Source organism: Chionomys nivalis, chromosome 7 (genome assembly GCF_950005125.1).
Source record: "Chionomys nivalis chromosome 7, mChiNiv1.1, whole genome shotgun sequence".
Lineage (NCBI taxonomy): Eukaryota > Metazoa > Chordata > Mammalia > Rodentia > Cricetidae > Chionomys > Chionomys nivalis.
In genome coordinates this window covers 61,053,847-61,079,805 of record NC_080092.1, presented here as the reverse complement: position 1 = coordinate 61,079,805, position 25,959 = coordinate 61,053,847, and the positions used below count along the sequence as shown (strand labels likewise).

The window sequence follows — 25,959 nt, the reverse complement described above, 5'->3', positions numbered from 1 at the left end:
CCTGACTGGGTGGGGGTGATCAGGAGGAAGATCAGGTACAAACCAAAAATAAACTGCAGGCTTAGGGAAAAAGTTACTGAAAAATATAAGGTTTATACAGGTATGGCAGTGCATACATATAATGCCACCAATTGGGGGACTGAGACAGGAGGATTTTGAGTTTAAGACCAGTTTACACTACACAGGGAGAACCTGTCTCAAAACAAATAAACAATAAGGTGAAAAAGTACAGCAGTCTGGGGAAAATCAATACTCAGGAAAGTAAGTGTCCTCCTGTGCTTCAAGGAAGAAAAACATGAAAATCAAGGACAAGTTCACCCATGACTGCATTTACACACACTACAGCTTCAAGCGACAAGACACTTGTACATGGCCCCACAAAGGCCACCAGCAAAGCATAGTGGTATAAACTTTCATCCTGACTACCTGGAGAAAGAAGCAGGAAGATTACAAGTTTGAGAATAGCCTGGGAAATATAGTGAGAGTCTACATCTGTAAAATGAAATGAGATTAAATAAAAATAAAACAAGGTCCACAAAGCAGCCACAGTATTTTAGTGATAATTTCTAAATTTAGCCAAAGTTTCTAAATTCAGTGGCAAAAGTTGGCTCTTCCTAGATACTGGCCAAAGTATGCTCTTCTCCAGAGAGGCCTTCCTAGAAGTAGCTCCAACAAGGAGAGAGCGGCAAGAACATGTGGGCATTGTGGCCTTTAAGGCATCACTGTCCAATACAACATTCTATGATGATGGTCTTTTTTCTTTGCTTTTTGAGACTGGGTCTTTCTAAATAATCCTGGCTGTCCTAGAACTCGAAATATAGACCAGGCTGGCTAAAACTCGTGGAATCCCTTGTGGAGACTAAAGGCATGTGGTGACCCCTACTGAGAAGATGACTGTCTTTAGCAGCACTATTAACCATAACCACTAGCCACAGATAGGTACTGTGCTTCTGAAATGTGAACGAGTACATCAGGGGAACTTAGAATTAAGTTTTATTTCATTTCAATTAACTTAAATTGTCACAAAGACAAGTGGCTAACAGCACTGGACAGCTGAGAGTCACTCTTTTCTTTCAATTTGTCAGTAACTCACTGCAAAGCTTAAGAAACAATGAAGAGTCAACACAGAGCTGAAGGCCCTAAGTCACAGTTTCCTGTCCATAAGGAAGAAAGACAGGAGCATCAGATTTCCAGAGCAGGAAAGAACAAATGCTCAAAAAGAATTCTGAAAAACTGAGCCAGGAGCTGGATGTATACAATTAATATTTAAAACATGATTTTCCTAACATTTAAAAAGATTAAAATGGGAGCTGGAGAGATGGCTCAGTGCTCTTCCAAAGGACCTGAATTTTGCTCGCAGCACCCACATGGTGGGCTCACCAGCAATTCTAACTCCAGTTACAGAAGATCTGATGACCTCTTATAGCCTCTGCAGCATGCACAAAGTGCAACAAACTTCATACATACATATAAAAAAACAAGTAAATAAATCACTTTTTTAAAAAAGATTAAGATGTTGGGCCAGGAGTGGTGGCACAAACATTTAACAGCAGCACTCAGGAGGCAGACAGATCTTTGTGAGTTTGAGTTCAGCCCAGTCTACAAGGTGAGAACTTGTCTCAAAGGTTAAAATAATAAACAAATAAATAATGACTGAAGGCCAGGCATAAATGCACCTTTAATCCCAGCACTTGGGAGGTAGAGGCAAGTGGAACTCTGTGAAGTCAAGTCAGTCTATATTGTGAGATTTTATCAAAACAACAACAACAAAAAAACAGAAGGGAGAAAAAGAGAAAGGAAAGAAAGAGAAAGAGAGAAAGAGGAAGGAAGGATAATAAAAATAGTGTTTGTCCAATTAAATACTGGAAGGAAATTTTTTGTTTTTTGTTTTTTTTTTGTTTTTTCGAGACAGGGTTTCTCTGTGGTTTTGGAGCCTGTCCTGGAACTAGCTCTTGTAGACCAGGCTGGTCTCGAACTCACAGAGATCCACCTGCCTCTGCCTCCCGAGTGCTGGGATTAAAGGCGTGCGCCACCACCGCCCGGCTGAAGGAAATTTTTTTTTTGACTTAAAACTGAAATCATATGCTTGGTGGTCCTGGCGCATGCGTGTAGAGAGCTGCGTGGAGTCGCACCTAATGGTGCTGGCTTCCGCCCTCCGCGATCCCGAAAGCGAGTGCTCTCTGTGATAATCAACTCCTAATATCAACTAGGCCTGACTTATGCTATTATCACGCAATGATTGTCAGCTGCTTGCATATGCGTGGACCTATGGGCAGTGCCCACCTGGCAATCTGGGGTTGGCGGCCCAGGCCTACTTAAGGGCTGGGAGAGGTTTGCAGAGGGAGAGAGGGAAAGAGGGAGAGAGGGAGAAAGATTGCTGTGAATAAGATCCTGAATAAACTGCTTAGCAAGAAGAGCTCCGGTGTTGCATCCTTCTTGCTGGCCGAGGGGGGATCGCGACACATGCGTTTAATCCTAGCACTCGGGAGGGAGAGGCAGCAGGCAGATTTCTGTGGGTTTGAGGCCATCCTGCTCTACATAGTGAGTTCCAGGAAAGCCACAAATACACAGTGAAACCCTATCTTGAAACAACAAAAACAATTGAAAACATTTGTGCAGAGAACTACCATTCTATGTAAAAGTTACTGAATGTGTTCTCTTGCCTTTTTCCCCATCACACTTGTATCTTCCAAGGAACTGCATAGAACCTCCTTGCATGAATTCCTAAATAAAGATTTCCAGAGCATATTAGAGAAGTTATATATAAGCTATCTAATTTATTTATTTATTTATTTGAGACAGGGTTTCTCTGTTGCTTTGGAGCCTGTCCTGGAATTAGCTCTTATAGACCAGGCTAGCCTCAAACTCACAGAGATCCACTGGCTAATTTGATTCTTGATACACCCACACACATCCAGGACAGATATTAACCTTGATCCCCATTACAGATTAGGAAACTAGAGCGTCAAATGAAGTCAGAGGCTTACAGTTTTTAGTGGCCAAACCAGATCTCAAAGGTTGCTCAACATTTTCCAAGTCCTATGCTCTGCCCAGTGTACACTATGAGCAATTCCACACCTCATTAAAGAAACAACTCAAAAGAAGGCACATAACGCTGGCAAAGAAAGACTCCTAAACAGACTCAAGCTGCAGTCTATGAACAGAAACAGACGGTTACTAAAATATTTAACCTGTCAGTAACCGCGAATCTTCACAGTGTCAGAGCTGTTTTCTGCTTTGCTCTCGAATCCGTTTCTAATCACTCCTGTCCCCCGCACACGTATGTGGTGGCTTACTAAGGTAGGTAAACAGAGAAGAACTGACAAAACCAGTGTAGAGGGCCAGGGACATGGCTCAGCAGGTAAGGGCACTTGCTGCCAACCCTCAATTCCATTCTGGAACCAACAATAAAAGGGAAGAACAAAATCCATTTTGGTTTGCTCCTCCTACCCCCCACCCCCACCTCCTGCCCAAGAAAGGGATTCTCTATGTAGTTCTGGCTGTCCTGGAACTCATTTTTTTTTTTAACGAGATAACTTTTTTTAAAAACAGGGTATATATATATTTGATTCTTATTGAGATCTACAAAAATTTTTCTCTGCTCCCCTCCCTGCCTCTCCCCTCCCTTTCAACCTTCTCCCAAGGTCCCCATGTTCCCAATTTACTCAGGAGATCTTGTCCTTTTCTACTTCCCATGTACATTAGATCCATGTATGTCTCTCTTAGAGTCCTCATTGTTGTCTAGGTTCTCTGGGATTGTGATTTGTAGGCTGGGTTTCTTTGCTTTATGTTTAAAAACCACTTATGAGTATATGTGATAATTGTCTTTCTGGGTCACCTCACTCAAAATGATGTTTTCTAGCTCCATCCATTTGACTGCAAAATTCAAGATGTCGTTATTTTTTCTGCTGTGTAATACTCCATTGTGTAAACGTACCACATTTTCCTTATCCATTCTTCAATCGAGGGGCTTTTAGTTTGTTTCCAGGTTGTGGCTATGACAAACAAAGCTGCTATGAACATAGCTGAGCGCATGTCATTGTGGCACAATTGAGCATCCTTTGGATATATACCCAAAAGTGGTATTGCTGGGTCTTGAGGAAGGTTGTTTCCTAATTTTCTGAGAAATCACCAAACTGATATCCAAAGGGGCTGTACCAGCTTGCACTCCCACCGGCAATGCAGGAGTGTTCCCTTTACCCCACAACCTCTCTAGCGTAAGTTGTCATCAGTGTTTTTGATCTTGGCCATTCTTACTGGTGTAAAATGGAATCTCATTTCCTTAAGTGTCTTTCAGCCATTTTAGATTCCTCTGTTGAGAGTTCTCTGTTTAGGTCTGTACTCCATTTTTTTTTTATTGGATTATTTGTTCTTTTGATGACCAATTTCTTGAGTTCTTTGTATATTTTGGAGATCAGACCTCTGTCTGATGTGGGGTTGGTGAAGATCTTTTCCAATTCTGTAGGCTGTCATTTTGTCTTGTTGACCGTGTCCTTTTACAGAAGCTTCTGTTTCAGGAGGTCCCATTTATTAACTGTTTCTCTCAGTGTCTGTGCTACTGGGGTTATATTTAAAGACTGGTCTCCTTTGCCAATGCATTCAAGTGTACTTCCCACTTTCTTTTCTATGAGGTTCAGTGTAGCTAGCTTTATGTTGAAGTCTTTGATTCGTTTGGACTGGAGTTTTGTGCATGGTGATAGACATGGATCTATTTTTTCTTCTACATGTTGATATGCGACTATGCCAGCACCATTTATTAAATATGCTTTCTTTTCTCCATTTGACATTTTTTTCCTTCTTTGTCAAAAATCAGGTGTTCAAAAGTGTGTGGATTAATATCCAGATTGTTTTGGCTATCCTGGGTTTTTTGCTTTTCCATATGAAGTTGAGTACTGTTCTTTCAAGGTCTGTGAAGAATTTTACTGGGATTTTGATGGGCATTGCATTGAATCTAGATTGCTTTTGGTAAGATTGTCATTTTTACTATGTTAATTCTGGCTACCCAAGAGCATGAGAGATTTTTCAACTTTCTGATGTCTTCTTCAATTTCTTTCTTCAAAGATTTAAAGTTCTTGTCATACAAGTCTAACTTGTTTGGTTAGTTACTCCGAGATATTTTATGCTGTTTGTGGCTGTTGTGAAGGGTGATGTTTCTCTGATTTCTTTCTCAGCCCATTTATCATCTGTGTACAGGAGGGCTACTGATTTTTTTGAGTTAATCTTGTATCCTGCTACATTACTGAAAGTGTTTATGTTAAGTTCCTTGGTAGAATTTTTGAGGTTACTTATATAAACTATCATATCATCAGGAAATAGTGAGAGTTTGACTTCTTCTTTTCCAATTCATATTCCCTTGATCTCCTTTTGTTGTCTTATTGCTCTAACTAGGACCTCAAGAACTACATTGAATAGATATGGAGAGAGTGGACAACCTTGTCTTGTTCCTGATTTCAGTGGGATCGCTGGGAGTTTCTCTCCATTTAGTTTGATGTTGGCTGTTGACTTGCTGTATATTGCCTTTATTTTGTTTAGGCATGTTCCTTGTATCCCTCCCTGCTCTCTCCAAGACCTTTATCATGAGGGGATGTTGTATTTTGTCGAAAGCTTTTTCAGCATCTAATGAGATGATCATGTGGTTTTTATTTTTCAGTTTGTTTATATGGTGGATTACGCTGGACAAATTTTCATATGTTGAACCATCCGTGAATCTCTGGGATGAAGCCAACTTGATCATGGTGGATGATGGTTCTGATGTGTTCTTGGATTCGATTTGCCAGTATTTCTTTGTTTTGTTTTGTTTTGGCTTTTTTTGAGACAGGGTTTCTCTGGAGCTTTGGAGCCTGACCTGGAACTAGCTCTTGTAGACCAGGCTGACCTCAAACTCACAAAGATCCACGCCTCTGCCTCCCAAGTGCTGGGATTAAAGGCATGAGCCACAACCACTCGGCTGATTTGCCAGTATTTTATTAGTATTAATGTTCATGAGTGAGATGGGGCTGTAATTCTTTTCTTAGTAATGTTTTTGTGTGGTTTGGGTATCAGGGTAATTGTAGCCTCATAAAAAGAGTTTGGCAATATCTGGAACTCAATTTGTAGACCAGGCTGGCCTCAAACTCAAGACATCCACCGGCCTCTGCCTCCTCAGTGCTGGGATTAAAGGCGTGCATCACCACCGCCCACCTAGATTTATTTATTAGTTTATGTGAGTGTTTTGCCTGCATGTATACCTGTGTACCAAACTTTTGCCTAGCGCCTGAGGAGATGGTGAGTCTCTGTGGGCACCGGGAATTCAATCCAGGTCCTTTGAAACAACAAGTGCTCTTAACCACTTCAGCCCTAAATCCAGTAATATCGTACTTTGACACCTACGTGTGCACACACACATACACAAATACACACAACACAAATAAATAAATATTTGAAAGAAAAACCAAATTGGGAACATGTTAATAATCAGTAGATCTAGGTAAAGACTTAACAGATATGTTTGTTACTGCTTCTTACATCTTTTCTCTAAGTTTGAAATTTTCCAAAAAAAAAGTTTGAAAGAAAAAAAATACCTGCTGTCTTTGTCTGTTCTTTCATTTATGAGAGGAATCCATCGGCTTGTAACCTAAAATGAAAGTAAGTAGTAGTTACGCCATGATGCAGATCTTCTTTGAAAAGCTGCACACCTTTAATCCCATCACTCAAGAGGCAGAGGCAGGGAGATCCTGAGTTCAAGGCCAACCTGGAGTTCTAGGCAAGACAGGGCGGCATACTGAGATTCAGTCTTTAAAAAAAAAAAAACCCAGGCAGTGGTGGCGCATGCCTTTAATCCCAGCACTCGAGAGACAGACAGATCTTTGTGAGTTTGAGACCAGCCTGGTCTACAAGAACTAGTTCCAGGACAGGCTCCAAAGCCACAGAGAAACCCTGTCTCAAAAAACTAAAAAATAAAAAATAAAAACAAAAATGTGGCTGGCCGGGTGGTGGTAGCAGATGCTTTTAATCCCAGCACTCAGGAGGCAGAGACAGGCAGATCTCTGTAAGATCTGGTCTACAGAACGAGTTCCAAGAAAGGTTCCAAAGCTACATAGAAACCCTGTCTCATGGGGCTGGGGAGGTGGCTCACCAGTTAAGAGCACTGGCTGCTCTCCCAGAGGTCTTGAGTTCAATTCCCAGCAACTATATGGTGGCTCACAACCATCTCTAATGAGATCTGGTGCCCTCTTCAGGCCTGCAGGCAGAATACTGTATACATAATAAATAAAATCTTTAAAAAAAAAGAAAGAAAGAAACCCCCTCCTGCAAAAAGGTGGCAGAACAAAAAAGAAAAAGCATACTTTAGTAAAAATTATTACATGATTATGAATGTTCTGTCTGCAAGTGCATGCCTGGTGCCCAGAGGCCAGAAGAGGGTGTCAGAGCCCCTAGAACTCAAATGGAGTTACAGACGAAGAGTAGCCTCTGAGTCATTTTATTCTGAGTCATATCTCCTCTACTTTGTTAAGAGTCCTTAATGTCCCACTAAAACTAGGCAGGGTGGCACATATTTGGAATCCCAGGCTAAAGCAGGAAGATCATCATTTCTAAGCCAGCCCAGGCTACAGAGTAAGACCCTATCTTAAAATCAAAAACAAATCTGGAGCAGTGGCAGAGCACGCCTTTGATCCCAGCGCTCTGGAGGCAGAGGTACATGGATCTCTGTGATATCCAGGTTAGCCTGATCTTCAGAGCTGGCTCTAGGAGACAACCAGGGCTACACAAAGAAACCCTGCCTTGAAAAACAAAAACAAAAGGACCTCACCTCAAAATAAATAAATAAACCATATCACATTTAATTTAAATATAAAGAAAATTTAAATATACCTTATCAATAGAATGTTTATTGTTAACAGCATAAACTATGCAGATGACATTAGCCTAGAAGAAAAATTAATAAATTAATGGCATGTTGAAATAAAATATACACAATAGGATTTAATCATCAACCACCTACGATCTGAGTCAAAGGAAGAAATTTTTTGAAGAAGAAAAGCCTGTTTATAAGAAAGTATCCCTCAAGAACAACAAAGAGTAGAGAAATTCCTGTTAAACTTGAGCATGGTTGCACATGCCTATACAGCACTCAAGAAGTGGAGGCAGGGGGATCAATACAAGCCTTAACTACACTGGGAATTCAAGGACAGTCTGAGTTACAAGAAACTGTCTCAATCCACAACTGCCCCTAAGACGACAGACTCATAGGATTATCACTGTTCATGTACATGTGTACACACACACAAAATGGCTTTTTACACATACCTGTGATATTTCTTGATGAAGTTGTTCATCACTCTGTTCTGCTTCTATAAATGATAAAAGTCAGAATTTTGTATTTCAAAAACTTTCGTAACTAATAATCAAGCCAAAAAAACCTATGTAATATGCACCTAAAGAAATTGACATAGATGGTTCTACAGTTAAGAGCACTTGTTGCTCTTTGAGAGGACCTTGATTTGGTTCCCAGCACCTACATAGCAGCTCGTAACTCTCTCTAACTCCAGAGTCAAGGGATCCAACAACCTCTTCTGGCCTCCATAGTCACTAGGTATGAATGTGATACATTACATACTTACAGGCACAGAGGCATACTCATAAAAATTAATAAATATTCAAAATAATATAGTATAGAACAAGTTAAGTTACCAAAATAAGAATAATCCAGAAGAAAAAGCTGAACCAAGATAAGGAAGGTGGTAAGGAAGGAGTATTGGAGAGGATTCTAGCACTGAAGGGCAGAAGCACTGTATCAAAGATCTAGGCCAGTATCTGGTTTAGAGTTGAAACAGGATCAGGAGGCCGGGTGGTGGTGGCTCACACCTTTAATCCCAGTACTCGGGAGGCAGAGGCAGGAGTATCTTTGAGTTTGAGGCCAGCCTGGTCTACAGAGTGATTTCTAGGACAGTCAGGGCTGTTACACAGAGACACTCTATCTTGAAAATGAAAAAAAAAAAAAAAAGAAAAAAAATAAGGGCCAGGCAAAAAAGATCAGCAACTCAAGAAAGAAGACTGAGTACTTCAGAGCCAGAAGCTCAGACAAGAATCTGGACATAGAGCCCAAGACTAGACACTATCAGCATAGTGGATAGGAGCAATAACAACAAAGGCCCAGAGGCAAAACTACAGCCTGAGAATGAAGAAAGAAGAGCTTTTCTTTCTTGGCTGGTAAGATGACTCAATGGATAAGAGTTCTTGCTGCCAGGCCTGAGCTCGATCCCTGGAACCCAACATGGTGAAAGAAGAGACTCAAATCCAACAAGGTATCCTCTGACCTCCACACATACTGCAGCTCACTGATATCCACAAACATACTAAGTAAGTAAATAAACTCAGTAACACGTATAGTTTGACAATTATCAGAAACAGTAAGATGAACTCTGTGTGTCTGTGGTGTGAACATGTGTACATGTCTGTGCATGTACATGTGTATGGAAACTAGACACTGATGTCAGGTATCTTCCTATATCATTCTCATTCTATTTTTCCAGACTGGTATGTTTACTGAACCCGCAGCTCACAAACTGGCTCAACTGGCTAGCCAGTGAGCTCTGAGATGTTCCTGGTTCTGCCTCTTCCCAGTGCGGGCATTACTGCCAAAGTGCCCAGCTATCAGATACCCGAACTCAGGTCCTTATGCTTGTTCAGCAAGGTCTTCACTTACTGAGCAATCTCCTCAGCTCCCAAAGTAGCCATCTTGTTGAATTCTTTATGTGTTCTTAAATTTCTAAACCTTTTGTTATATATAGAATTCAACAAATCCTTTCAATCAAAATCAGGGCTAGGAAAATACTTTGTAAATGAGTTACAGCATACAGGTTGAATATGTATGGGTGTAAGGTATACATGCATATGTATATGCATATTTACATTTGTGTGACTACAAGTGTACAAGTGTACATACCGCATGTGTCTGCAGTGGCCAGGGGCACTGGATAACCCTGAGGCTGGAGTTACAGGAGGTTGTAAGCCACCCGATGTGTGTGCAAGGGATTGGATTCAGGTCCTCAGCAAGAGTAGTATATGACCAAGTCAAGTGGTGGTGGCACACACCTTTAATCACAGCACTCAGGAGACAGAGGCAGGCAGATCTCTGAGTTGAGGCCAACCTGGTCTACAGAATAAATTCTAGGACAGCCAGGGCTACACAGAGGAACTGTGTCTCAAAAAAAAAAAAAAAAAAAAAAAAAAAGAGTAGTATATGATTTTGTTTTTGTTTTTATTGAGCTATACATTTTTGTCCACTCCTCTCCCTTTCTACCCTTTTCCAGGACCTCCAATCTCCCAATTTACTAAGGAGATCTTGTCTTTTTCTCCTTCCTATGTAGATCTATGTATGTCTCTCTTAAGGTCCTCTTTGTTGTCTAGGTTCTCTGAGGTTGTTAACTGTACACTGGTTTTTCCTTGCTTTATGTCTAAAAGCCACATATGAGTGAGTACATATTATATTTGTCTTTCTGGTCTGGGTTACCTCGGTCAATATAGTTTTCTCTAGAGCCATCCATTTGTCTGCAAATTTCAAGATGCCATTATTTTTTACCACTGAGTAGTACTCCATTGTGTAAATGTACCAAATTTTCTTTGTCCATTCTTCAGTTGAGGGGCATCGAGGTTGTTTCCAGGTTCTGGCTATTATGAGGTATGATTGAGCATCCTTTGGGTATATACCCAAAAAAGGTATTGCTGGGTCTTAGTGGTATGTGATCGTAAACACTCAACTTCTGAACATTTTTAAAAGCTCAGGTAGGTTCTATTTTCAGGGCTATTAAAAATTAACTCCAGAGCCACAAGAGATTACCTGAGTAATCGACAATGTGTGTTGGAACTCTCTCAGGAGTGACATCAGCTGGAATGGTGATTTCTTCTGCCCGAGGAGGAACCTTTATTTAAAAACAAACACAAAAAAAGGATAAATGTGGAGAAATTATCCATCAAACTTACTAACAGAGCATGTAGATTTATCTATATCAGGCCCTTCTTTGAAAGCTATTATGTTAGGTATGCACTATGTTCTAAAATGCTTTCATTGGGGTGCTTTATCATATAAAACTACAAAATAACCACATTTTTTAAAAATTTTTTTTTTTATTTACATTGGTGTTTTGTCTGCATGTATGTCTGTGTGAGGGTATCAGGTCCACCAGAAATGCAGTTACAGAGAGCTGTGAGTCACCATGTGGTTGCTGGGAGCTGAACCAGATCCACTGGAAGAGCAGTCAGCACACTTAACTGCTGAGCCATTTCTCCAGCCCCATAAAAACATTTAAGGACCAGCAAGATGGCTCAGTAGGTAAAGATGCTTGCTGCTAAGTCCAACCACCCAGGTAATCAGACCTTTGATGCCCCAAAACCTCATGGTAGAAAGAGAGAACTTACTCCCACAAGTTGTCCTTTGCCTCCAAATGTGCACTGTGGTACGTATGCACATAGACAGATAACTGTAGTAGGTGCCAAAGAGTTCCATAAAAGCCCAGAATAGAGTATAACAAAGGTTTATTTATTTGGGGATAAATTCACAGTGCACTGGGAACTGGAACCAAATCCAGCAAAGAGGGATGCACACGCACGCTTTTTGTCTGCACTTATAGTACATGAAACCATGCCCAAAGTGGGCAGGTATCTTAAAGGCTATAGGCTGAAGGAGTTCCCACAACAGATAACAAATAAAAATGTAATAAAAATTAACAAAAAAAAATTTAAAAACCAAGAAAAAAGTAAGTTTCCAGCAGAGATATAGCACAATGGTAGAGTGCTTGCCTAGCAAAAGTCCAGCCCTAAGACACAGTCAGAGGCTATAATAAGGACATCTCAAGTTTTTTACAAACTTAAAACAATTCTTAATTTTGTATTCGAATATTAGAGTTTTTTTTTTTTTTTTTTTTTTGAGATAGGATTTCTCTGTATAGCATTGGAGCCTTTCCTGGAACTCGCTCTGTAGTCCATGCTGGCCTCGAACTCACAAAGATCCACCTCCCAAGTGCTAGGACAAAAGGTATGTGCCATCACGCATGGGAAAATCCAAAATTTTGTTATGCTGTGGCACTGATGCTGTTTTCTCTAACAATACCATAACTTTACAGCATCTCCTCACACTGGGATTCCCAAAATGTAAATAAGTGTAGCCCAGTATGGTAGTGCATACATGCAGTCATAGCACCAGGAAGTGGAGACAGAAGATCAGGAGTTCAAGGCCATCCTTAGCTACATGGTAAGTTTGAGGCTAGCCTGAACTACTCTGTCTCAAAATACCAATAATAGATATGTTACACATACATATATATTATTAATAATACCACCTTGTTCCTGGTAGCACCTCACTATTATTAATTTACTGACAAACACAGTTCTTTGGATCTATAGGCAACATAGATGAATTCATTTCTAACTTGTAATATGAAGCAGGTATATAATATTAGTTCTGTCAGGATTCTAGTAGTTCAGACAAAAATATCTCACAAACTGACAGCACCAGGCAGAAGATAAATGGTACCCAGATGGTAAATCTAGTTTTAATTCATACAACACTCAGCATCTCTTTCACGATTGGGGTTCTGGAAAACATTTTACTTCTAAGAACAGGTCACACAGGTGATTATTTTTGCTACCATTTTAAAAATGAAACAACTAAGACAAAGAGATGACAAATGACACGACCACTGCTGGCGAGTTAGCTCAAGGCCTTGCCAACAGGACTGACAGTGTGAAGCTGATACTGAAGCTCCAGTGGAAGAAGTAGAGAACTGACTCACACTAGGTGTCCTGATAGCTGCTGTGCTGTGGCAAACACACACACACACACACAACAATGTGTAAAATACAAAATTTTAATGACAAAGGCAAAGGCACAAAATGAGAACTTAGGCTCTTTCTTAAGGTGATGTCCTCTATAAACTAATAAGAGATTTTTAAAAGTCCTGACTTTTGGGAGCTGGAGAGAAGGCTCAGTGGTTAGGAGCACTGGCTGCTCTCCCAGAGGACCCAGATTCAATTCCTAGTACCCACATGGCAGTTCACAACTGTCTGTACCTCCTGTTCCAAGGGATCAGACACCTTCACACTAATGTACATTTTTAAAAAAAAAGTCCTGCTGGGCGGTGGTGGCACACGCCTTTAATCCCAGCACTCGGGAGGAGACAGGCGGATCTCTGTGAGTTCGAGGCCAGCCTGGTCTACAAGAGCTAGTTCCAGGACAGGAACCAAAAGCTACGGAGAAACCCTGTCTCAAAAATCCAAAAAAAACAAAACAAAACAAAAAAAAGTCCTGAAGTTGGGCAGTGGTGGTACACACCTTTAATCCCAGCACCCAGGAGGCAGAGGCAGCGGATCTCTTTGAATTCAAAACCAGCTTGGTATACAGAGAGAGTTCCAGGACAGCCAGAGCTACACACAGAGAAACCCAAGTCCTGACTGTGGAAGAAACACATGAAGGTAGTATTGACATATCACTTTAACTTATTTTTCGTAATTAAAAAAAAAAAAACACAAAACCACAGAGAAACCCTGTCTCAAAAAACAAACAAACAAAAAAAAAAAAAAACCACTAAATAGGAACATAAAATGTTTACCTCTTCTGGAAATTCTTCACTGACCAGAGACATAATCAGTGATGTCTTCCCAACTCTAGCTGTTAAAAGAAGAAAAGTTCATTACTTTAATAAGCTATTTTGGTCTCGCAGGAAGCAAAATCCAGTAACCACATAGGGAGTTTATTAGCTCTTTGGAGAAAGAATAAGCCCATTTCACAGCATCACAAAATCTCCTGCAACTCAGGTGTATCAGCACTTGCCTGTAATTCTACCAACTACTTGGGGAGGCTTAGGAAATAGGACATCAGGTCTGAGGAAAGAACAAAACATACTAACAAAAACCTTCCTGCATTACCTACTGAGAATTGCATAAGAACTGATCGTTAATATAAACAGTTTAATGTTCCCAAAAATTCCTAAATTTTCACTATTATAAATGCTGTGGAATAATGCTTTTGTACACTATAAAGTTTGTCACTCATATTAGTTTAATAAAACGCTAATTGGCCATTAGCCAGGCAAGGCGATCAGACTAGGAGAATTCTGGGAAGAGGAAAGGCAGAGGAAGCAAGCTGAGAATGCATCACTGATAAAAGATTCCAAGCCACATGGTTAACCACAGACAATTTAAGTTGTAAGAGCTAGTTAGTAACAAGCCTGAGCTAACAGGCCAAACATTTATAATTAATATCAGCCTCTGTGTGTTTCTTTGAGACTGAATGGCTACGAGACTGGGTGAGACAGAAACTTCCATCTACAAATGGCATCCAGTGTGGGGCCTAGAGAGGAATATAAGACAGAAGACGATAGCTCTCAGTCAGTCTCATTCTGAGGATTCCTGGAGGCAGGATTGCCTTTTTGGACTGAGGTAGAGGTAAGAGCCAGTGGCTGGTTGTTTTGCTTTCTTGACTTTCAGGTGGAACCCCAGTATCTGTCTCTGGGTTTTTATTAATCGCATTACAATTGGCACACAGTGTTTGGGGCATGAACCTATGACCCTAAGATTAAGAGTCTCATGCTCTACCAAATAACTGACCTAGCTGTGCTACCTTTCTTTGGATATATGACTATCAAAATTCAAACTTTCCGTTTTGATCTGAATAATGTTTCAATTTTCCACAGTGAACAAAAATTTCCCTACAATAATATCTGAAGTCTCCAGGAAGAAGATGGGGGCCTACAACAAAGATTACACCTGGTTCATATATTGTCATACAGCTGATAGCACCACTTGAAGATCGCCACTGGACAACAAACTGCTCGGAAAAATTTCGAGGTGGATAGCTGAGATGATCCAGGCTAACAAATTACTCTAACCAGGAGTTGAGACAAGCCCTGCACTTTCCATTACACAGACTGGACAAAAAATGATACAGCTGCCTCTCCCTGGACTTGACAATTAACCCAAAAGATGATCTTTTCAGGATACTTAAAGATACGGACGTCCTCAGAGAGCTACAGAAAGACACTGGACAATGAAAAAACTTTTGAATTAAATCAGCTGGTGACCTCAGAATGGAAACCAGATGTGCTACGTTGGGGAAGGGGTTTCTCTCTTGTTTCCACAGGAGAAGAAAAGCTACAGATACCATCAAAATTAATCAAGATTAAATTTTAGGGCTAGAGAAATGGCTCAGTGGTTAAGAGCATTGCCTGCTCTTCCAAAGGTCCTGAGTTCAATTCCCGGCAACCACATGGTGGCTCACAACCATCTGTAATGATGTCTGGTGCCCTCTTCTGGCCTGCAGAAATACAGACAGAATATTGTATACATAATAAATAAATAAATATTAAAAAAAGATTAAATTTTAAAAGGAGAAACCTCTTGAGAAAGAGAAATAACAGCTCACCCACAGAGATGACAATCATACAGGTGGTAAAGGAAGCCCATAAGGGTTGGGGCAGGGTTTGGTTTGGTTTTTGTCTTTGCAGGAAAACAGAAAATACCCATCTTTGGTAAGTCAAGAGACCTAGGACATCTAGATGCCCAAAGAAGAAAAGATAGCTATCCAGAAAGAATCACCAAGTAAAAGGTAGACCTAAGAGCCAATGGGCTGGCTGCTTTGCTTTTCTGGTCTTTGTGTTGAACACGCCCCCCTCCAAAAAAAAAAAAAAAAAAAACTAAATAGTTAACAGTGTGTTTAAAAATATGGATAGGCTTGGGAGAGAAAAGAAAAATAGAGAAAGTCCTAAAAAAAAAAAAAAAGAAAGAAAAAGAAAAAGGAAATAAAAGTTGTGGAGCATGGTGGCACGTGCCTTAAAACCCAGAACTTAGGAGGAGGAGGAGGCAGGAGTACCTTTGAGAGTTCAAGGCCAACCTGGTCTATAGAGTAAGATCCAGGACAACCAAAGATACACAGAGAAACCCTGTCTCAAAAAACCAAAAAGTAAAAAGTAAAAATAAAAGAAATAGAGTAAGAAAAAAATGCCACATACAGATCTAAAATACACAAAGAATTTGGATACTATATGTTATTGTATTGATTTTGAGTTGTTTAACTGCTGAAGATGGAGCAACAGACTGCTACCTGAGATGATCCAGCCTCACAGACTACTCCAGTTTGAACATGACCATAATCCTAAATTTTCTTTGGTTCACCATAAGATTACCAGTGCACCAAATCAGCAGGAAGTAGCCTAAAAAACTATGCCCACATTCCCAAAAAATGGATTATGAATGTTTGCCTTTGTTCAGAGCGCCGGTTACAAGTTGTTATGGATAATGAGCAGGAAAAAGTGAAACAAAGGATATTAGATTTAAGGGTTTTGTTTTGAAAAGAAAAAAAGGGGAAATGCTGTGGGATAATGCTCTTGTGCACTGTAAAGATTTGTCACTCATATTAGTTTAATAAAATGTCAGGCAGAAAGCAAAGGTGGGGCAATCACACTAGGAGAATTCTGAGAAAAGGTAGAGACGTAGTCACCAGCCAAACATAGAGAAAGCAAGATAAGAATGCCTCACTAATAAAAAGTACCAAGCCACGTGGCTAAACATAAATAAGAATTATGCGTTAATTTAAGTTGTAAAAGCTAGTTAATAGTAAGTCTGAGCTAGGCAGATCTCTGTGAGTTCGAGACCAGCCTGGTCTACAAGAGCTAGTTCCAGGACAGGCTCCAAAATCACAGAGAAACCCTGTCTCAAAAAACAAAAACAAAAAAATAATAATAAGCCTGAGCTAATAGGCCAAACAGTTTAAAATTAATATATAAGCCTCTGTGTGTTTCCTTGGGACTAAACAGCTGCAGAACTGGGCAAGACAGAAACTTCCGTCTACAAATAATAATGTAACTCATATTTTACACATAAATTCCTTGAAATGGAATTCAAGTTAGCACATGGTCTGTTTTATATTTAATTGACACTGTTAATTATGTTCACAAGCGAATACATCAATTTACATCCTTACCAACAGAAGATATACATGTACATTCCTTCCTTTTTTTGTTCTACATTTTAAGAGTTGGGAACAAGGCAAAAAACCAAAAATTTTCTGTCCCAGTGACCTTTATAATAAAATAAAATTAAAATCTCAATCTTTATTCTTTATATGACTTCTCTATTGCAGTAACTTTTCTGATCATATAATTATCACAGTCAAACCAAGTCTGTCCAAGCTCCTGGAGAAAAACAGACATCTACCTGTTATGGTAGTCTCTGCAACAGTGGCAAAATACAATTTCAAAAACAAGTCCAAATATGAAAGATGGTAATTTTTAAGAGTTGGGAACAACCTCGGTCCCTTCTTAAATGACTAAAAGAAAGAGTGAACTGAAAGCACAAGACAGATCCTAGAAAATGATGAATGGCCAGAACACATAGTAGAGTGCACTGGTCCAAACAGCATGGAGAATTTATGCAAGTTGAGAGACAAATTATATGGCTTAACAGGTGGCTTCTAGTTCTAGTTTTGTTTTGTTTTTTTTTTTGTTTGTTTTTTCGTAGTTTTTATAGACTATTTTATTCTTTTATTATTTTCTGTGTTCATGTGTATGTGTGTGTGTGTATACATATATAATACTTATACATACACAAATATACACACATGCGTGTGGCTATCCACAGAGTCCAGAAGATAGTGCTGAAGCTGGAGTTATGATTGTGAACTGCCCTGTATGGGTGGTAGGAAATATCTCTGGGTCCTCTGGAAGAACAGCAAGCACTCCTAACTACTGAGTCATCTCTTATAACTGGAGGTTTCTCTCCTGCACATCAGTTCCCAAATAATCACTCTGAGACTTAATATTAGTTATAAATTGTTTGATCTATTAGCTCAGTCTTACTATTAGTGAAGTCTTACAACTTAAATTAACCCACTTCTATTATTCTATACTTTACCACGAGGCTCATAGAATGTTACGTCAAATCTTGCTTCTTTGGCAGCTGCTGACGTCTCCCTGATTCTACCTTCTTTCTTCCTGTATCTGTTTGGATTTCTGCCCTGCCATAGGCCAAAGCAGCTTCTTCATTTACCAATAGTTTAAAAAAAAAAACATATTCACAACATACAAAAGGGCGTCCCACATCAATCTCTCTCTAGACCCTCTACAGACTTTTTGATTATCTGGTGTCAAAAAAGGCTTGGCCTTTATTCATATGGCTCAGAACAAATTATTTCTGTTTTGATCAGAGTGAACATTACAAAACTTCTAGAGCCTAACTAACAATATTAGCTTATACAGCTCTCCAGTTTTCAGACAGGAAATGTACAACTCAGAGACAGCGATTTCCGTAAGATCTCACCAAAAGATGAGTTGTGAACCTAAGAAAATAGCTTGTCTCTTGATGATCAAGCCAGAGTTCTCTTTTGCCTTACTTTTAAAGACTGCTAAGAATACAGAAAGGGGCTGGGAGTGGTAGCGCACGCCTTTATCCCAGCACTCAGGAGATAGAGGCTGGCAGATGTCTGTGAGTTCAAGGCCAGCCTGGTCTACAGAGCTAGTTCCAAGACAACTAAAGCTATGCAGAGAAACCCTGTCTCAAAAAACAAAAAAAAAAATACAGAAAGGGAATGGTAATATAGAATCAGCACAAATCACTCACAAGCAAGAACTACAGTTAAAATAGTTACTGGCTCACTGACAACTTATTAGAGCAACATCTATTCAATTTTTACTTTTATCTTTCCTTTTTTGTTTATTTTGTGTATGTATGGTTTTACAAATGTGTTTTGAAACAAAGTTTCTCTACGTAGCCCTGGCAGGCCTGGACCAGGCTGGTCTTTTGTCTCTGCCTTCCTAATTTGTATTCCATCACACCAGGCTTATTGGTTTTCCTAGAAAGGGTTTCTCTATGTACCAACACTGGTTGTCCTAGAACTTGTTCTATAGCCCAGGCCAGGATGGAACTCAAAGAGATCCACCTGTCTCTGCCTCCCAAGCACTGGAATTAAAAGTGTGTGCCACCTGGCTTTTTACTTTGCTTACTTTTTCAAACAATTTGAGAAAAGTTCCGATTTATGGAAAATACATTTCCTACAACAATTTGTGTCTATTTTTTAAAAATTTATTTATGTATATATAGACATCTGTATATGAGCACAACTGAGCTAAGACCTGGGAATGGAGATCCACCATGTGGGTCCCAGAAATGGGACTCAGGTCTTCAAGGCTGGTGTCAGACCCTTTACTGAGTCATCTCACAGGTTTGTTTTTTTTCCTCCCATTGAAAGAGCCTCCAAGTGTAAACTAGGCTGATTTCAAACGCACAACATTCTACCTGCCTCAGTCTTTGAAGTGCTTAACAGCATGCTGAATCTATGTCTATCCTTAATCCAAATTTCCCACATAACATATAACATTTTACACTATTATGTGTGCATTATCCTTTATCTAGTTCACTCTTATTCTAGTAGTATCCGTAACTACTACATCATGTAAGCTTAGCAAATAATGAATGGTTATAAGTAGACACAGGGCTGTTTGAGAATAATTCTATCTTTTGGGAGGGGGAGTATGCGTGGTCTGTCTGCATGTAGCTGCAGGCCAGAGGAGAGCATCTCTCTCTGCCTCTCTCTCTTCTTCTCCCTTTCCCTTCCATAACCCACTAAATAAACCCAAACTCTCTCTGGCATATCTGTCTGTCTCTCATCCACCGCCGCCAAGGGGACTCGCTGAGGCCTGAGGAACCAGTCCTCACCACGGCATCTTTTTTTTTTTTTTTTTTTTTGGTTTTTCGAGACAGGGTTTCTCTGTGGCTTTGGAGCCTGTCCTGGAACTAGCTCTTGTAGACCAGGCTGGCCTCGAACTCCCAGAGATCCACCTGCCTCTGCCTCCCGAGTGCTGGGATTAAAGGCGTGCGCCACCACCGCCCGGCTTCACCACGGCATCTTTATGAAAGAACAGCACCTCGGCCTACCCAGCAGGTACTTCAGTAGTACTTCTACGTGTCTTAGGTGTTCACAACACTTTGCACAATGCCACTGTGTGCCTTCCTTTAAAAAAATTATATCTTAACTGGCTTTAATCATTCATAAAGTGAACACTGTTTTACACAGCAGGATAAACTACCATCCCTGATGTGGTTTCTTATTTTGCATTGAAATTCTGTTAAATTTTTCTCATTGATATTAAAGGAGACCTACTATATTGCCCAAGTTAGTATGAAACTCTTGGGCAGTCCTCCAAGTACTCCTCCCATCTCCAGAGTGCTGGGATCACCTCCAGGGTGGCCTTGAAGTGTGTCACCACTCCCTGGCCTTGTACAGCTGACTAATGTGGGTGCTTTGCCCTCTGATTTTCAAGCAAGCTTTATTTATTAAAACACAAATAATACACCACTATAGAATTTTTCAGGACACCACAGCTGATAACAAAAATTGGTATTAGAATGCAGAGGGCATGAGAGGTTCATGTTTATCAAAGTAAAATATGCCTCAAAAAACTGGGAGGAAAAAAATCAGTTATTGGTGGCACATGGCTTTAATCCCAGCATTCAAGAGGTAGAGGCAAGTGAATCTCTGTAAATTCAAGGCCAGCCTGGTCTACAAAGTGAGCTCCAGGACAGCCAGAGCTGTTACACAGATAAACCCTGTCTCCAAACAAAAAAACAAAATAAAAAGACCAGAGAACAACAAATCTTGTATCCAAGAACTCTAGTACCACATAAACACGTGTCTCCTTGAACTGTTTGTTTTCTTCAAACTAAGAAACACTGGAAGAACATACGCTTCTGCTTTCCGAGATACATCTCTTGTTCATTTGATAATTATTTACATGATTGTCTACATATAAACTTAGTCTTACAAACCACATGGAGATAATATGAAAAACTTATTAAATAAGACAAATCAAACTGTCATAAAAGAGGGACCAAGCACTATGTTCCACACCTCTATTTAAAAATAGAGGGGGTAGTGGGCTGGAGAGATAGCTCAGTGGTTAAGAGCACTGGCAGCTCTTCCAAAGGTCCTAAGTTCAATTCCCAGCAACCACATGGTGGCTCACAACCATCTGTTATGAGATCTGGTGCCCTCTTCTGGCATGCGGGCATACAAGGAGGCAGAATGTTGTATACATAATAAATAAATAAATCTTTGAAAAAAAATAGAGGGGGTATAGGGGAGCAGAGAGGAAAGGAGGCAAGAAAAAGTCCCATTTCCCAAGTCTGTAAACAAACCTCAAAAAACTTGTCTGTGGCTATGGTATAAGTCTGTGGTAAATAAATGGCTTAACATGTACAAGACTCTGGGAGGGGAGGAAGGCAAGAAGGGCCATTTAAAAAGAAAAACGCGCCGGGCAGTGGTGGCGCACGCCTTTAATCCCAGCACTCGGGAGGCAGAGGCAGGAGGATCTCTGTGAGTTCGAGGCCAGCCTGGTCTACAAGAGCTAGTTCCTGTCTCGAAAAATCCAAAAAAAAAAAAAAAAAAAAAAAAGCCTTTATTCCCACCAAAACTGGGTGGTGGCACACACCGTTAATCCCAGCATTCAGGAGGCAGGGGAAGGTAGATCTCTGTGAGTTTGAGGCCAGCCTGGTCTATAGATCGAGTTCCAGGACAGCCAGGACTACAGAGAAACCCTGTCTCAAACGAAAGGAAAAAAAAACCTAAAAACAAACAAAAACAAAAAAATGAACAAACAAACAAATAAATAAATGGAAAAAATCAGAAATTTGGCTTCTAGGAAGAAAAAACATCTGTTGATGTTCTGAAGACACATACATTCTTTTGCTTGGTTTGGGGATTCTGACTGGCCTGGAACTCAATATATAGATCAGAAGGGCCTCAAATTTGCAACAATACTGCCACTTGCCTCCTGGGTTTACCGGATTTACTGGGATTACTGGAATGTGCTACTGTACACACTCAAGAAATTATATACTTTTTTTTTTTTCGAGACAGGGTTTTCCCTGTAGCTTTGGAGCCTGTCCTGGAACTAGCTCTTGTAGACCAGGCTGGCCTCAAACTCACAGAGATCCACCTGCCTCTGCCTCCCGAGTGCTGGGATTAAAGGCGTATGCCACCACCGCCCGGCTACATTTTGTTTTTAAGACAAAGTTTGTCTGTGAAACAGTCCTGGCTGTCCTGAAACTCACTCTGTAGACCAGGCTGGCCTTTGCCACCAAAACCTAGCTAAGAAATATGCATTCTTTTTTTTTTTTTAAACAGGGAAGAGTGAGGTACCAGCACTTGGGAGGCAGAGGCAGGCAGATCTCTGTGAGTTCAAGGCCAGATTGGTCTACAGAGCAAGTTCCAGAACAGCCAGGACTGTTTCGCAGAGAGACCCTGTCTCAAAAAACAAAATAATTAAGAAAATAAATCAATAAAAGTGTACATTCCTAAGAGTGCTGCATCTGTATAAGATCCAGACAACCCTCCAACATATCAACAGTGAGCTCTTGAGGGAGTTCCTAGACTTTGATAAAAATGGGATATTTCTCACCAGCTACTATTTCTAGAAATTCTTTTTTTAAAAATTTATTTATTTATTATGTATACAATATTCTGTCTGTGTGTATGCCTGAAGGCCAGAAGAGGGCACCAGACCCCATTACAGATGGTTGTGAGCCACCATGTGGTTGCTGGGAATTGAACTCAGGACCTTTGGAAGAGCAGGCAGTGCTCTTAACCTCTGAGCCATCTCTCCAGCTCCTTAGAAATTCTTTTGTGTGTGTGTGTGTGTGTGTGTGTGTTTTTCGAGACAGGGTTTCTCTGTGGCTTTGGAGCCTGTCCTAGAACTAGCTCTGTAGACCAGGCTGGTCTCGAACTCACAGAGATCCGCCTGCCTCCGCCTCCCGAGTGCTGGGATTAAAGGCGTGAGCCACCACCGCCCGGCCTCCTTAGAAATTCTTAAGAGCAGGAACTATTTGCTTTTCAGTACAGCATCCCTCGCACTAAGCAAACCAAATGGCCAACTCATTAGAATTACCTTCCTCCTAGTCACAGCTGCATTCTTTCCCTCAGACCCACTGGTCTCCTGTGAGTTCCAGAATAGAGAGAACAGCACTATGAGGAAATAGGGCAGTCCTGGCTTCCTGAACAGCAGCAGGCTCCTCTCTAGCTACAGATCTGTGACTAGACATTCACAGCCTCTAATACAGCAAAGGAGACACTGGGGATTGAAGAAGACAATCAAACAACTTTACTGGGGCTTGAAGACACAGACACACAAGACATCGTGCCCAATTAAAGGGGCTAACTCAATTACAGTCATTTGTAACCACTTCTCAGGGTGTGATTTTATTTATTTGCTCACATCCTACCTCATCTAGAAAACAATTTAACTCACTACATTATAAAAATTCCATCTAGAGCCGAACATGATGGCACACTTTTAATCCCAATACTTGAGAGGCAGAGGCAGGAGGATCTCTTTGAGTCCAGTGGTCTACATAGGGAGTTTCAGGTCACTAGAGTTACACAGTGAGACTCTGTCTCAAAAATAAATAAAACTTTTTTCTTTCAACTGCTCCAGAAACATTTCCATGAGGAAAAGAAATCCTCAATCCTTTAAATATATTATACTAGTTAAAATTTATATTTGCTATAAAGATTATAGTATATTACATAAAATATATTTATAATAAAATATATGACAATGTATTACAAATAAAATGTTACAACCAATATATAAACTGCAATGTAAGCTTATTTGATATAAATATTTAACATATTAATACAAAGGCTAAAAATTATCTTTTGTTAGCCAACTATCTAATGTTCTCTATTCTACTTTGCCTGAGAAATAGTTCAGTGATTTATAAAATGCAAGGTCAAAATTATCCTGAAAGACAGAGGCCTCTGATGTAATTCATTACAGCACACCACCTGTCTGAGACTCCATGCTTCTAAACAGGTCATCCTTGGGAAAATATAATACAGAACAGATTTATCCGGGTTTGAAATTTCTGTCTTTTTGTCAGATCTTTTGAATGTCTAGTTCCAAATGACAGAAAATTCCTAATATTTATGAAGGAGAAGTAACCATTCTGCCATTCTAATTATCACCCTTCTAGCCATATTGGCTAATTTCCTTGCTAACAAACACCCTTCAATTGGCAAAAGAAAGTGGGGAGGAAGGCAAGTATGCAGTTATACTTATTAACTAGCAACTTTTAGCATTCAGAAAAATAATCCCAGGGGCTGGAGAGATGGCTCAGCAGTTAAGAGCACTGACTGCTCTTCCAAAGGTCCTGAGTTCAATTCCCAGCAACCACATGGTGGCTCACAACCATCTGTAATGAGGTCTGGTGCCCTCTTCTGGCCTGCAGGCATACACACAGACAGAGTATTGTATACATAATAAATAAATATTTTTAAAAAAAAAATAAAAAAAAAAAAAAGAAAAGAAAAATAATCCCAGCAAGGATTTTCCCCATAATGGGAGACTAAAGCAGAAGGATGGCTATGGATATGATGCCAGTCTGACCTACATAAGCTTTCCAAACAAGCCTGGGCTACAAAGTAATACTTTCTCTCAAAGGGAGGGAGGAAGAAAGGAAGAGAGGGGTAATTATGTTGTTCCCAAGGAACTATTAAAGGTATTGTGGCTTACCCAAATGTGATGGTGTAGGTACACACCTTTAGTTCCCAGCCCTCAGGAGGCAGAGACAGGTGATCTCTGTGAGCTAGAAGCCAACCTGGTGGTCTACAGAGTTAGTTCACTGATCTTAGGTAGGTGATGGCATGGAGAACAAATGACCACACCTATAATCTACCTCTCTCCAAGTCTGACCAACACCGTGCAGGTAGTACCTGAAGAGCAAACAAGTCATTAGAGAGTAGGGGGAGGGGCACACATATGTGAGCACTCGGAAGTGCACACACTGCCACAGTGCGTGTGTAAAGGTCATGAGACAGCTTTCATCAGTTGGTTCTCTCCTTCCACCATGTGGGTCTAGGGACTGAACTCAAGTTGTGAGAGTTGGTAGCATGCACCTTTGCCCCATAAGCTATCGTGGCTGGTCTGACTTTTTAAGAAAACTATCCTAGGAAGCTGAAGAGATGGCTCAGTGGTTAAGAGCACTGGCTGCTCTTCCAAAGGACCCAGGTTCAATTCCCATCACCCACATGGCAGTTCCAAACTGTCTGTAATTCTAGTTCCAGGAGGATCTGACACCCTCACACAGACATACATGTAGGCAAAACACCAATGCACATAAATAAAAATAATTTTTTTAAAAAAGTAAGAAAATTATCCTAGCCAGAGGTGATGGTACATGCCTTTAGTCCCTGCACTTGGGAGGCAGAATATCTGTGAGCTCGAGGCCAGACTGCTGGTCTACAGAGTGAGTTCCAAGATAGCCAGGGCTACACAGAGAAACCCTGTCTTGAAAAAGAAGAAAGAAAGAAAGAAAGAAAGAAAGAAAGAAAGGAGGGAGGGAGGGAGGGAGGGAGGGAGGGAGGGAGGGAGGGAGGGAGGGAGGGAGGGAGGGAGGGAGGGAGGGAGGAAAAGAGGGGGGGAGGGAGATCCCCTAGCTGAAGTTACAGAAGGTTTCAGCCACCTTGTTGGTGCTGGGACCCAAACCCAGATCCTCTGGAAGATCAGCCAGAGCTCTTACCCATGCCCTGCTTTTTTAGTTAGGTGCTGGGGATCCAAGTTCAGGTTCTCATGCTTCAGTGATAGGCACTTTACCAACCCTTTAAGGGTGGATTCTGATTCATAGGTGTCAATGACATAGAAAGAATCTTTCTACAAACAAAATATATTCTTCATGAAGAACAAAAGACCTTGTGCAAACATCCTATAATGTATGCTGTATTGGTAAGCTGTTATGTCTTATTTGAGCTCACTGAGAATCTAGTTCTGGAAACAGGGCTGCTTCTCACCCCCATTTCAAACCCAAATATGTTTGTCCTACAGTGCCCACCAAGGTTTTGTTTTGTTTTGTCTGGAGTTAGAAGAGGGAATAGCAAAACAGCCCCAGACCAAGAGTAAAATTATTGTGCCCTTAAGAATAGTTAAAAGGTCGGGCGGT

General features: G+C 40.5%; 1 protein-coding gene across 7 annotated transcripts in view; it reads right to left on the bottom strand.

The window, feature by feature from the left end:
* Positions 1-25,959, bottom strand: part of Rhot1 (ras homolog family member T1) — a 74,684-nt gene that overhangs the window by 42,931 nt on the left and 5,794 nt on the right. For all 7 annotated transcript variants that reach the window (XM_057774616.1, XM_057774619.1, XM_057774622.1 and 4 more), the window contains exons 2-6: positions 13,587-13,645; positions 10,820-10,901; positions 8,287-8,330; positions 7,852-7,905; positions 6,561-6,613 (exon numbers count right to left, since the gene is read on the bottom strand). In XM_057774616.1, the coding sequence (XP_057630599.1) occupies positions 6,561-6,613; positions 7,852-7,905; positions 8,287-8,330; positions 10,820-10,901; positions 13,587-13,645 (292 nt within the window). The remainder of the gene's footprint in view (positions 1-6,560; positions 6,614-7,851; positions 7,906-8,286; positions 8,331-10,819; positions 10,902-13,586; positions 13,646-25,959) is intronic.